This window comes from Equus asinus, chromosome 3 (assembly GCF_041296235.1).
Source record: "Equus asinus isolate D_3611 breed Donkey chromosome 3, EquAss-T2T_v2, whole genome shotgun sequence".
In the NCBI taxonomy this organism is placed as follows: domain Eukaryota; kingdom Metazoa; phylum Chordata; class Mammalia; order Perissodactyla; family Equidae; genus Equus; species Equus asinus.
The window spans coordinates 154,325,016-154,339,500 of record NC_091792.1 but is presented as its reverse complement, the minus strand read 5'-3'; the positions used below and the strand labels follow the sequence as shown (position 1 = coordinate 154,339,500).

General features: G+C 41.7%; 1 protein-coding gene across 6 annotated transcripts in view; it reads right to left on the bottom strand.

The window, feature by feature from the left end:
• CLNK (cytokine dependent hematopoietic cell linker) overlaps window positions 1-14,485 on the bottom strand; it is a 153,912-nt gene that overhangs the window by 46,811 nt on the left and 92,616 nt on the right. For all 6 annotated transcript variants that reach the window (XM_070506223.1, XM_070506226.1, XM_070506225.1 and 3 more), the window contains 3 exons: window positions 12,623-12,764; window positions 11,280-11,386; window positions 6,009-6,054 (listed from right to left, as the gene is read on the bottom strand). In XM_070506223.1, the coding sequence (XP_070362324.1) occupies window positions 6,009-6,054; window positions 11,280-11,386; window positions 12,623-12,764 (295 nt within the window). The remainder of the gene's footprint in view (window positions 1-6,008; window positions 6,055-11,279; window positions 11,387-12,622; window positions 12,765-14,485) is intronic.

The following is a 14,485-nucleotide window of genomic DNA, read 5'->3' as shown; positions in this document are numbered from 1 at the left end:
TATATGAATGAACCATATCCATGGATTCGCAAAATGCTAGAGCCCACTGTGTTCTATTATGTTTCTACAGATGGGATACTAACGCCCAGCGTGGGAATATCATTTGCCTAAATTTAGAAGCAGAGACAAAGATGGGGCCAGAAGCAACCTAGGCTTCTTGACTTGTCCCTCCACAGGCCCCCACATAATGGGCATGCATGATCGAGGGTCACAGGCTTGTCTCTAGGTGGACCTATGACGCCCAGCAATGCTTACCTAAGACACTATTCAAATAAGCTAAATTTCAGAGTTAATTTAATAAATATTTTCTATGCACTCACTACGTGCCCAGCACGGTGCTATGTGTTTGCTTTGGGAAAACAATGTTTCAAAAACTCTGGTCTTTGTGATTGAGGAGTCTAGGTTATTTTTATATCCATCTATAACATTTATTTTGTACACTAAACACTGAAGTAGATAGAGCATGAGATGGTTTTAGCCTACAGAGAAAGTCAGGAAGACATTCCAGTGCTGGGAGAGAGACAGAGGGTAAAGAGGGAGGAAAGAATTTTGGGGATCATTTGTGCAGTTCAATCCCTTTGTGCGTGGTCCACCATGTGTCAGTAACTGTGCTATAGGTTTTGTGTACGTTATCACCTTTAAAACAGACAAATATCTCATGATGTAGGTGCTATTTCCTCCACTTTATAGATATGGAAACTTGAAGTTGGAGAGGTTAAGTTCCTCATTGCAGATTTCATAGTCGGAAAGCAGTAATGCCGGCACTTGAACACACGGCTCCTTGCCCGCCAGTCCAACATTCATACAACCATATTTCAGCTGCTTCTGAGTACCAAAAATAGTGTTTAAGTTCCCCTGAGGCCATCGTCTCACACCTCAGTCCAATGCCCCTTTCTCTGGGAAACCTTCCTGGGAGACACAGTTCTCTCCCGGGGTAGAATTAAGAATGCACTTTTTTGAGTTCCCACAACTTTATTACAGACCTGGCCAGACTGAGGGGTCCTCGTGGTCTAATGTCTTATGTGACTCAGTGCCCTGGCACAAATTAATTTCAAACAAAGTAAGCTTCTACCCCAGCAGTTGTCATATGACCTTGTAACTCCCCTGTTTTTAACTGCTCTGTTTGGGGCTACTTTATATTTCTCTATCAGAAAACACATTTGCTACATCCAGCAGTTCTCAGACAGCTTTCCTTTTCTCTGAGCCTTATTACTTTCTCTGAGTGGTGGTGAGACAAAATACCATCTTGTAATCCCGTGAATGAGTCATTTTACAAAACTCATAACATTAACTTCAAACTGAGTATTACATCAATGCCTCTGTTGCCTTTGAGCCACTGGTTGTGTCTGAAACAAATTTACATCTAAAATGGTAAGAGAACAATCAAATTTATTTCTGATCACCTCTGTGGCCTAAATAAAGCATGTTATTTTTGTTAAGGATATGATCTATAGGATGCCAAATTCCATCATTTTTGCAATGTTTTGTGTTGCTGTGTTCCGCCACTAGGGGACAGTGTCATCCATCATTTCATTTCTTTGGCGCTAAACTTTGCACAGTTCTGGTGAGTGGCTATCAAGGAACAGAAGAGGGAGTTTGCAGGATGAATCTTTGATACTGGCAAACAGAGTAAAACCCTGGAAACATTGCCATAGTTGACAGAACGCTGGGCGCTGGTCTAGGCTGTCTGCTGGCTCTGTGACCTTGAGCACACCACTTCTCTTGCTAAGCCTCCTTGCATATAAAGAGGGAGTTCAACCAGATTAACTCTAAAATCACCTCTGATTCCAATTTCTTTGGCATCTCAATTCATCTACAAGCAAACTAGCAGAAAGGTCTTTGGATGGCATTATGTGGAATTCTATTTTGTTTCTTTTCAACCAAGCTCGTGTTTCTGGATATACACATTCAGTCACCTATGCATAATTCCCTCTTTCTTTTCTTGGATAGTTTATTATATTTCGTTATAAATTCATTCTTGTATATGGTATGCTTGTCACCTCACAGGTAATTGGTTTAGAGTTTGTGCTTGGTTCATATCTAAGGCAAAGAGAAATTCATTTTAGCCTCCTTTATTCTCAGCATTAAGAAGCTAAGCCACACCGTATTTGAATATTATGGGTATGCTCATCTGAAAAGAAGATAATTTCCTCTGGATCTGTGGTTGATGCTAATGATTCATTGCAAACAATTTATTCTATATATATACTTTGCCCCCAAATAAAACTTTTATTCATTTTTAGGAATAAAAAAAAAGTCAAGCTTCAGGGAAGACAGGTTCTTGAAATTCGACAGTTTCCAGATAATGTCAGAATATGATCACAAGAAAAATGACATGAAATATACATTAACATAAATCTATAACTGCTCAACTTGATGAAAAATATCACCATAAAATTCTGCCGTTACTGAACCAACCGATATGTTTTTTCTATGACATTTTGTGAGAATGAATAAATTATCTGAAAATGCGTTTGCATCAAAAATACAGAATTTTGTAATAAACACATAAATCATTCAAGTGTTTTCCAGAAAGATGCCTGATCCTAAAAATGGGGGTAGTCATACTAATTTCCCCCCTTTCAGCTCCCTTCTCTGCACAGTAACTCAGAGCTCTGGGTGGCAATGGAGAACCATCAATTATGGAAGTGTGGGAAGAGAAGATGTAAAGAAAATAGCTCTTATTGAAGAAGTTTTCCCCACAACCTTCCTCATTCCCTACAAGCTCCAACTTCTGCAAGCCTTGCTTTCCCTGAGGTCCTCTTCGTATATGGCCTCGGTCTACACTGGGGTCTACTTTTAAAAAGTCATATTTTTGCAGCTGTGGTACACCATCTCTCAGGTACCCATATATAGGGGATGTTTCCCCTATAAAATTGACAGCACTAACTTAACTCTGAAAGATATGTCCTTGTTGTGCTCCTTGAGGAACTGGTTTGCTTTTTTTGTTATGGGCAATTAATATCACATAAAGAAGCAGGATCTCCTCTTTGCTTAGACTACCAGGAAGCTCAGAGGCAAACCAGTTGTTTAATTTTAATAGAATGTAGTGATGTGTGCCTAAGATTCCTGAATTTTATCTTTATTTTAGTCATATGTCTATCTAGATTTTCCCAATGATTTTATTTTCTTCTATTTTATTATGCAAAACTTTGTTAACTACTCCAATATCTTTGTGAGCTGTGGCCAAGTATAGATAAATATGTGGGTAGATACTTGTGACATTGTGATTTATAATAAGAAATATATATTTGGTCTTTGTCCCTATTTCTGACCCAGAGCTCCTAAATCCCTTGGAATTTCCTAAGTGATGAGAGCTATAAAAGTATCTTTTGTTATGTTAAGCAGGTGACTTTTGGTCCACTCCTGAGGATGGGGCTGGTTCTGGTGGAGCCAACCCTGTGATGAGAGGGTGGGAAATTTCAGTCCTCCATCCTTCCCTCCCCTCCCCGTCCCCCCATGCCCCACCCAGGGAGAGGTGAGAGTATTGAGAGTGAGTTCAGTCCCCCTTGGCTAATGGTTTAATCAACCACGCCTGTGTAATGAAGCCTCCACAGAGATCTAGAGGGACAGGGGTCAGAGAGCTTCCGGGCTGGTGAACACCGGAAGATTAAGGAAGCACCGAAGCTCTGTGCCCTTTCCCCACACCTTGCGCCATGCTTCTCTTCCATCTGGCTGTTCCTGGGTTGTATCCTTTTATAATAAACTGGTAATCTAATAAATAAAATGTTCTTGAGTTCTGTAAGCTGCTCTAGCAAATTAACTGTACCTAGGGAAAAGGTCGTTGGAACCTCTTCTATGGCCGGTTGGTCAGAAGCACAGGTGACAACCTGGGCTTGTGACTGGCCTCTGAAGTGGTGGTGGGAGGCAGTCTTGTAGGACTGAGAGCCCTTAACTTGTGGAATCTGGTGCTATCTCTAGGTAGATAGTGTCAGAATTGGGTTGAATTGTAGGACACCCAACTGGTGTCTGAGAAATGCTTGGCAGTGTGGGAATTGGGATTAGAACCATCTTTATAGGCAAAAAGGCATAATGATGTACAGAATAATAGTCAATCAAAGAAGTGAAGGTGGAGTCTGCACTGAACTATCAAGGAAAAATTGCTTTCTCCCCAGGACTCATTTTTCAATGAATGCCTATGAAATTTCTATTATGACCTAGAAGATTTATACAGTCATGTGTCACTTAATGATGGGGATGCATTCTGAGAAATGGGTCTTTAGGCAATTTTGTCATTGTGTGAACATCATAGAGTGTACTTACAGAAACCTGGATAGCATAGCCAACTATACCCCTAGGCTACAGGGTACTAGCCTTATGGGACCACTGTCATGTATGCAGTCCATTGTAGACCAAAATGTTGTTATGTAGCATGCGACTGTGTATCAAATGATTACGGTACGATCTGGGATCCCTCTGTCAAGACGCATGAAAATACTTCCTCTACATAATTCACCTGGTGTTTCTAAGGACTGAATACGTCAGTTAACGGAGGAGAGCTTTGAATCAAGTGCTGTGTACATCAAAGGTATTGCCATTTTTAAGGACTGAAGAGGCACTATATGAAATCTCCCCTATTTTGGGGTGGTTTAGGAGCGGTATAGAAGGAAGATAGAGAGGGATCTGTCAGGCTGTGCAGGATGGAGAGGACAGGTGGACTAGGAAATGGCTGCTGTTTCCTGACTCTGCTAATGCAACTGAATTGAATAGTCATAAAAGCCCCGCCCATTCTGCATTTTAAAGAGGAGGAAAGTAAGACTCAGAAAAGTTTGGTGTCTTACCTAAGGTCACACAGCCAGGGAGTGGAAGAGCCAGGGTTTTTGCTACTCTCATTGCTCCTTCCACCATGCTGCCTGTTATGAGTATCTTCTCTTTGCCCCTCCAGGTCCATCCTCCACCTTCTCCACCCTGCTTCACTCTACTCTCCATCCTGGGGGACCAAGCAGCAGTGACCAATATGGGCTGCCCTGCCCTCTTGTTTCTGGTTGGGTTCAGCCATTGGGAAGTCCTAGCAGGAGATGAGAGGGAGGCTGAGCATGTATTCCCGTGGCTCCCCTGCTGTGAGATCCACTTGGGGTGGTGGTGACGCTTGACCAGTGGTCGTTTCTTCTCTCAAGGTGATGTGCTCCTTCTAATTTTCTGTAACTATCCCTTCATCCACTCGGGCCTAGGGGTGGTGACAGTGCCACTGCTGTTCGTCCCAGTTCCCGCACCATCACTTGTTCTTCCACTACACCCCACACACCTAGTGAATAGTTCCTTTGTAAATAAACTTCCTTAAATTTTCCTAATTTGGGTGTTCCATCTGTTCCTGTTAAGACCCTAACTATTACATTTTCTCATTAAAGAAAATGTGATATTGGTATTATGTTATAGACATTAGACTCATAAAAGATGAATTTGATATGTTTCAGTTATTGGGGAATGTAAATCATGGGATTGTCATCTTTTCCAATTGGACATTGTAAGAGAAGATCGGGGCGCAGGGGGAAATGATGAGAGAAGCTATAACGTATACGATCCAATTAAATTTCTTTGGCTGTCTGCCATTTGTGCTTCCAGCACTACTGAAATTGATTATTTCCTTTCAGCTTCCTACCTGTATTTTCACCTCCAAATTGAGTTGCTTTGCCTAAAGCGTTAGAATATGTTTTCATATTAATTAATCAATGTTTTAAAATTAGATTTCTATCTCGTGATTTTTACTGGGGGTGTGCTTAGAGAAATAACTTAATAATAGATTTAATGCAATACATATGTTTCAAAACAATTCTTTTCTGAAATTGCACAGCATGCAATATGAGTTTTCACAATCAATTCCTTCATCAATAAGGTAAGGTGATAAAAAGGCATAAGATGCGTGAGAGTATTTCCAAAATTCGTTATTTCGTGAAGGATAATTCAACAGATCACCTTTTTAAGAAAATCCATGACCACAAGGAAAAATGCAAGAGGATCTTCGAAGCAAAGAAATATACTTATGTTTCAAACTTTTGACTTGACTTTACCTTTAACGTGTTGGTTTCTGGTGTCCTTGGAAATGGGTCTGTCCACCTGTAGAAGACAATGTGGCACCGTTATCTCTTCAATTGTCACTATGATACCATATAATGTCCTGCCACTTGGTATGGTTAGATTCCTAAGGATAAAGGCATAAGTCCCTGGACTCATCATTCTCAGAGGTCACCATATGTGCATGGTTGGCAGTTAGTCAATATGTGTAAATATGTGTAAATACATGTCGTGCTGTGCCAGTGACAAGTGTAGTGGCCTCAGGTGGTATTTGGCATAAAATACTTGGGTTTGAGATCCAATCCTACCGCTTATTGCTGTGAAATTTTGGAAAGAGATTTGCCATATTACGTCTTAGATTTTTCATCATTTTAATAGGAAAAATACTTAGTCAATTCATGTCATTGAGTTATTATGACAATCAATATACATGATCAAGTACATGAAAGCTATCAAGCAGGCAGATCAGAGTGTGGCCTCGTGTGGATGCCTGCTTTGGGATTTCACCTCCATCCCATGCTGTAAGAGAACATGGCAAGTCACTTAACCTTCTGAGCCTCAGTTTCCTCATCTGTGAAATGGGAGTAAGAAAAGGTACCTCATGAAGGTGGGAGGATTACATGAGTCACACCATGCAACGTGCCTAGAACAGGGAGTGGCACCAATCAATTTGAATAATTATTAGCTGTCATTATTAATATTATTAAGGGCATCTGCGAACTATGTAGGGCTATACAATGCTAGACATGAGGGTGAAGAAGATAGTGGAGACATCATAAAGATGCCCCTCGCCTTTGAAAGCCTTTAAGCCTAGATCAACACGGAGTGTAGTCTGTGATGGGTAATTTTATGTTTCAACTTGACAGGGTCGCAGGGTGCCCAGATGTTTGGTTAAATATTATTTCTGGGTGTGTCTGTGAAGGTGTTTCTGGATGAGATTAGCATTTGAATCAGTAGACTGAGTAAGGCAGATGGCCCTCCCCAATGTGGGTGGGCATCATCCAATCCCCTGGGGCCCTGAAGAGAATAAAAAGGCAGAGGAAAGAAGAATTCGGTCTCTCTGCCTGACTGAGCTGGGACGTTGGTCTTCTGCCCTCAGCCGAGATTTTCATCATTGGCTTTCTTGGTTCTCATGCCTTTGGACTCAGACTGGAACTTACACCACTGGCTTTCCTGGCTCTCCAGCTTCCAGATGGCAGATCATGGGACTGAGCCTCCAAAATCACTATTTTATTTGTGTGTCTATGTCTGTATGTCTCTATCTATCCACCATCTCCGATGTTTCTAGAGAACCCTGACTAATACAGGGCCTTAGTGTTACTCGTTATTGGCACCAAGTTGAGGTGGCCAAGGTGGATGTGGGCGAGGGTCGTTGAGCCTCCTGTCACCTCTTACTTTCTGATGTTCAATGTCCACTTCTTTTCCTCCTCAGAACATTGAACTATGGTATTTATGTCTGGAAAGGGCATGGCTCTTCTGCTGGTCAATCTAGTTAAGGATTGAGTGTGGTTTGGATTTGTTGTTGCCATGGCTTCCTTCATTGCACCATCAGCTTCCAATTCCTCCAGAGTTACCCTGGGGAGGCTGCGGTGCTGGAAGGTTTTCAAAGCTCTTGGTGCACCCTCAGCTTTCAGCCTTCCCTGTGTGTCTTCCCCACAGAGGGAGTGTCTCCTAATGCTCTTGCCCACCTCCCATTGCTAGCCTGGTCATGGGGGCAGGAGAGGTTCTCTGTTGTCTCTGTCTTAAGTGGGCCTGCATGCTTAGGGTCTTAGGGAAGGGGCTTCCTCAGTATTCCTGTTCTTTTTCCCTTTGGTGGCCAAGTTACATTGGATCCATTTGGATTCAGTTGGCTCTTTTGCAGGAGAGCATTTCTTTGCATTGCATCTCCCCCAGCATAGGTGCCCTCTGATAGTATTAGCACAGAATCCTGGGCCCAGGAATATTTCCTGCCCCTGTCCTGGAGCTACTCCCATTTTCTATCAAATATTTATTAGCATCTATTATATTCCTGTATCAATGCTAGTTTATGAACAAAGAGGAGTAAGAGCTTGGATTCTAAAGGATGACTTGGACATGCATGCGGGTCTGAGTTTACAACATATTATAACACACTATGACACAGGCTTAATTATAACACAGGTTTCTCAACCTCAGCGCCATTGAGAGCTAGGGCCAGATAATTCCTTGCTGTGAGGGGCTGCCCTGTATGTGGCAGGATGCTTGGCAGCATCCCTGTCCTCCTCCCACTAGATGTCAGCAGCAGTCCTCCAGTCCTGACAACCAAAAATGTCTCCAGACATTGCCAAATGTCCCCTAGAGAACCACTGATTGCAGCACAATGTGTTACAGGTGTCAGACTGCTTCACATGGCTTCCTCCAGAAGGCTTCTTGGAAGCCTCCGGCTGGGCCAAGTGATGCAGCCCAATGCTCTGTGCACCCTGGGCTCACCTCTGTCCCAGCACTTCCTGTTACATCCAACTGCCTTTTGGGCCACTGCCTCCTCTGTTACACTGTGGGCACTGGCTTGTTTTTATCCCCGTTGTTGAGCACAGTGCTTGATATACAGTAAGTGCTCAATAAGTGGAAAGACGGGTGGTGGTTTAGTGGTTTAAGATAGCTGTAACCAACTTAAAGAGTCCAGATAAGAACTGGCCTCTGTAAGGATTATTGAAGCTCCATTTCACAGATAGTTTAATCTCAGCATAAATAATAACTAATAAGAATTAATTCCTGAGAATGAGGTCATAATGAAAAATGTAATCTATTTACTGTAAAAACTTGGTTATTCAAACATTGATTATAAAAGCAAAACTTCCTCTGAATCTGAATTGAGGCCAAGTCCTTATTTAACTCTTCAGACAACTTCCCTCCTGGCCAAAATTGTGTCCTGCCTCCTACATCCTTATTCTCCTGTCATATCACTCCACTTCATATGTTGAGACTATAGTCCTACTTGCAAAGTGGTCTAGGTAAAGGAAGGAATTTGCTTGTAACAGAGAGCTACAAAAATAATATGAAGAGAATATGAAGGAACAAGAATGGAAGCTTAAATTCTGTCGGAGTTGTTTTACAAAAGCAAATGAGAATTATCTTTCTTAAAATAATTCTTCTCATGAAGGCTGACTTCCATGTAAAGAGGGATTGTCAGAGATTTCTAGGAAAGGAAAGCCTCACTTTTCAGGACAGCATTCTCCGCTCCTTTATAACCAGACCAGAACTTGTGTCTTCAGCCACTGGCCCAGTCATGCTAAAGTTCCTACTGTTCCCTGCATAGGCTCTATGCCACAGTGATGAGAGTCCTCAAATGTTCTCTCCTCTGTCAAACAGACCCTGTGGGGTGGCCCCAGTCATGGATCTTGGTGACAGTAGCAAATACTCACATGAGAACTTTGAAGGATAGACTGTAAGAGTTCCATGTGAACAGAAGTTGAACTGGGGAAAGACTGGGCCTCTTTTCCTATTAAACAGCTATTCATATTTCAAGATTCGGCTCAAATGACTGGGAGTTTGTTTGGTCATTTTCATCTATTTAACTAACATCTGCTTAGAACCTCTTCCATAAAGGCACTGTGCTCTGTGCTGGGGCTAAAATGGTCCCTGTTCTCCAGGAGATGTCATCGATTGACTGATTGCTTTGCGCCAGGCACGTTGCTCTGTATGTATTATCATAAGAGCCATGAGATTTTGTAGCTAAGACAATAAAGGCTCAGAGAGGGTAAGTAACTGGCCCAAAGGGGCAGAGATCACAAAGTTGGAGCTATTAAAATGGGGATTATAATGCTCATCTTGCGATGTTATTTTAAGGATTAAATGTCATTCATTCATTCTCATCTTTATTCAGAAAAACTTTCCTCGACTGTCCTTACTGTACTTTAATGATTATTTTTTCAAAGCAGATATCTATTATCTATTTATTACTGATCTCCTCCCACTGGTATGCAAGTTTCATGAGAACAGGGCCTTGGTTGTCTGCCGATGCATGCCAGAGCCCATAATTGCGTCTGGTCCATGGCAGGCACTCAACACATATTTCTTGAATGAATTTGTTGAGTGAAAGATTGAAGTGTTCAAGTTGGTGCCTGTGTAAAGAGGAAGTGTTCAATATTTCATCCTCATCTTGCTCTCCCGGTGTCTATTGGATATGTTCTGTGTGAACGACATTGCTTGGTAAAACTCGTAGTTTCCCTTTCTTGTCAATATTAACAGAAGATCAAGTTAAATAGATAAACAATGTGAACAGATAATGCAAGAGGAAGGACGTGCTATAAGTATTCAAAAGCATATTCACATTCACTAATAAATGTGGTACAAATTAAAAAAAACAGTGAAATCCCTTTAAAAAATATGATTAATAAAGTAATAGCCAGTTTTGGTGAAAGTTCTATGAGGTGGACATTCCGATAGAGGGTTTGAATTCCCATAGAGGGTAAATTGAAATGATCTTTCAGGAAAGACATTTCATAATATTTACCAACTTAATGGCTAAGTAAAATAATTAAAAATCTCATAATAGGGTATGATATGCCTGTAAAGACTATGCTTGACTATCACATGGGAAATTGTTTTATAGCCAGAACTTAAAATGAGAAGAAAAGAAGGCCAGGCATATACTATACGATAGGGACTCCTTTGCATGAAATATGTCTGCATAGAAAATATTGACATGAAATGCACCAAAACATTATGACTGAGAACCCTGCAACCCCAGGGGTGATTAACTTGTATTTTAGGCATTTATGAATTAAGAAAATGAAACATTAGCAAAGTGTTATTAAAAATAAAATTCTATATGTGTGGTTAGAGCGTTTGCATTTACAAGATATTTTCGTAAGATTATCTTTTGTAGTCTCCAAACAGCCTTTTGAAGTCAGCATGGTGTGGATTTTTATTCCTGTTTTGTAGCTGAGGTTACAAAGAAGCTCAGAAGGCTGTGTGACTTACTTATTACCACCTAGTTAGCAGTTGGCAATGTTGGACCTAGAATCTGGGCAAAATGATATACTATTATCGAAAAGATTTGAGTTCAAATTCTGCTTCCGGAGAACGGGATGAGCATCAGATGAGATGCATGTAAAAATCCTTAGCCTGTTGCATGGCTCACAGAAAATCTTCAACAAGTGTTAGTTGTCCTCCCTTCTAGGTGCTTATTCCACAGGACTATGATCCCATCAGGCATGAGATGCCTCGGGAATGAGAGATGGGGAAGCTCCTGGCTGTTTGGAAGTACCTTACACATACTTGGTTTGCAGGATCAAGCCTTTACTCACTTCTTCTGGCCTCATCCGCATGTTCCAGGTTTGCCCCTCCGTGGGGATAGAGGTCTTGGCCTCTGAGGAAAGGGCAGTGTCCATCACCCCCTTGAAATAGCGTGTGTCTGTGAAAAGAGAAAAATTTAAAGTCATACCTTATGTGGACTCAGCATCTTACAATTTACCAAATATTTGCACATCTACAAACTCATTGATTCATCACAACGTAGGTATGAGACAAGCAGTTCTACTTCCACTCAGCAGATGAGGAAACTGAGTCTCAAGCAGGAGAAATTACCCATCTTGGTCCATCCACATAAATGCCAAGGTCTGGACTTGAGCATCCATCATTTCCTCAGTCACCTGGGAAATTCCACTCATCCTCAAGGCTTGGGCCTTGTCACATCCTTTGAAAATCGTCCCATATCCCACCCACCTGCACCCCACCCCTGGCTCTCCTTTCTGCTTTATACACTTACCCTAGTCTATCACGTTTATCTGTTAATCTGTCTGTTTCCTCCTCTAGATTGTGACCCTCCTGAGAACACAGATTATGCTTTGTTCATCTTTCTGTCACTTGATCAATCCTAACACGGAACTGACACAGAGTAGATACTCAGAAAATGCTTGTTGAGTGAATGAACAAAGGAATACCGTTGTTATTTCCAAAGTGATTCCCTCAGAGGAACTTCTATAGATTCATTTCAGTGGGCCAGGCCCTCAGAAATCACAAAGGCTTCCTGTTCTCCCTTACAGCAGTGTGCTACATCTAAGGTTCAGAGAATTGCTGAAGCTGCCCCATGCCCCCCAGTTAGAAAGAAACAAAGGTGGCCAGGAAAGTAGGTCTTCCTTACTCTTAAAAAGTTTGGCTTTGCTGGCATTCCTAGTGCTACTCATATGCTGGCCACTTGCAAAACGAATCAACCAAGTTAGAAAGTCTTCCTTTCACTCTACTCCTCACAACGAGAAGTCCATCTGAACATTTCCCGTGTTGACCACCTCCCTGCCTGTCCACCCTCTGCCATGCTCCTCAGTCATCCTCAGGACTCAGGAAGAACATCGTGATAACAACAGCCAACAGTTCTAGAGCTCTGACTCTGCACCAAGCGCTCTGGTGAGAACTCAACGTGCATCGTATGTGTAATCTTCAAAAGAACTCTCTGGGGTTAGTTCTGTTATTATGAACCCTATTTTCAGATAGAGAAAGTGATTTTTAGAGACTTGCTCAAGGTCATACAGCTAGTAAGTCATGGAGGCAGGATTTTAACCTAGAGTTATTTAATTCAGAATCTGCAGCTTTAATTACTATGCAATATTGTAGCATGGGCATGCATTTTCAGATTTTAGGTCCAAAATGTTACCTGCATATTCAGATTCCTTTATAGGCCTTGCTGGTAAAATTTTCATCGATTGCCACGCCTCTACCACATGACATTCAGGGTCTTCATAGTCATCATCATCATGGCCTTTTGTTCCATCCAGGACTGCAGCAAAGTTCTTTTCCTAAGCAAAAGGGAGCATTTGAGTGAGTCAAAGGAAAGTATAATGGTGATAAAGATTACAGACTACAGTGCTAGCTAGGGGGTGATCTGGATTCTCTTAGCTGAGGGTTAAAGATTTAAGAGTCTGGCATCTGGGACAGTTAAATTCATGTGGTAGAACTCTAGGGGCTGAGTGGTTAAGTTCACATGCTCTGGTTCAGCAGTCCAGGGTTTCACTGGTTCTGATCCTGGGCACAGACAGGGCACTGCTTGTGGGGGCCACACGGAGGTGGTGTCCCACATGCCACAACTAGAAGGACCCACAACTAAAATATACAGCTGTGTACTTGGGGGATTTGGGGAGAAAAAAGCAGAAAAAAAAAGAATTCTAAAGATATCCCCAAATATTCCCATCCTTGGTTATTTAATTAAATAATAATCTAAGTGCTGCTGTGAAGGGATATTGCAGATGTAATTAACACCACTAATTAGCTATCTTTAAAATAGGGAGATTATCCTGGATTACCTGGGTGGACCCAGTGCAATCACATGAGCCCTTAAAAGCAGAAAAAGGATCTATTTGCAGATGACATGATCTTGTATGTAGAAAGTCCCAAGGAACCACTAAAAAATTGTTAGAACTAATGAACGATTCAGCAAGGTGTCAGGACACATGATCAATATAAGAATTTAAGTTGTATATCTATATATCAGTAACGAGCTTTGAGTCAGAACACTGGGAATGGCAGGGTTGGGTACTAGCCTACAATACATGTAATTGTCATCACAGAAATTCTGGAATCTGCACCCATTCATCGTGCTATGTTTAAGCAGGGACCTTACTCTTGATGATCTCTATACAGAAAGATCCCTCGTCTATCATACAAAGCCACCAAGGGATTCTTTTTCCTTCCTGGGTCTCAAAATGCTCCCCTCTTCCCTGGTTTATAGAAATAGTTTTTGTCTTCATTTGGGATTGAGAGAGGATCCAAGTGCCACCATGTAATTTAGTTTAATAAGTGCTGGCATTTTGAAGGATCTAAGCGGAGTGTCAAGAGCTCAAAAGAAGGAGATAGAGACATCTTCTCTGTGTTTTGTACTGTCTCTTTTGAACACCAACCATGCCATGTGGGTGGCTTCACGGTTCCACTGTTGGGCTGTGAGGGGCTGACAACTGGAAAAGACTGTGGAACATACATTTTCGGAAAATCTTTAACGTCTTAAAGTTTCTGCTAGATTGCAGATGGCTATGGCTATGAAAAACAGGTTCAGTTACAAGAGATTTTCATGTACATTTCACAATTGACTATTATTGTAATAATAACTACTGTTAAAGAAAGTCGGAGATATGGGAAGGCCACTCATCATGGTTTCCTATCCTGCTCTTAAAGCCCCTCGAGCATTTATTACATATGTATATGTGCTGGGTGCTTTTTGTACTTTATTTCATTGCACGAGCAGAAAAATCTACGAGGTGATTTTACTGTAGTGGAGGGACCTGGAATTAGACAGGCTTGCGTTTAAACTCTAGCTCTGCAGCATTCTAGCTTCTGATGTATTTGGGCAAGTTACTTACCAGCCCCAAGCCTGTAAGTGTGTGACTTTTTCTATCATCACTCCATCAAAGCAGTTTGGTAAAGGTGAAGACTAGCCACCCAACAAGTCCAGTTCCCAGGCAAAACTATAGCACAGGGGGACTCGCCATCCCCTATCTGGAAGGCCTTTTGTGCTCCACTTTGGCTC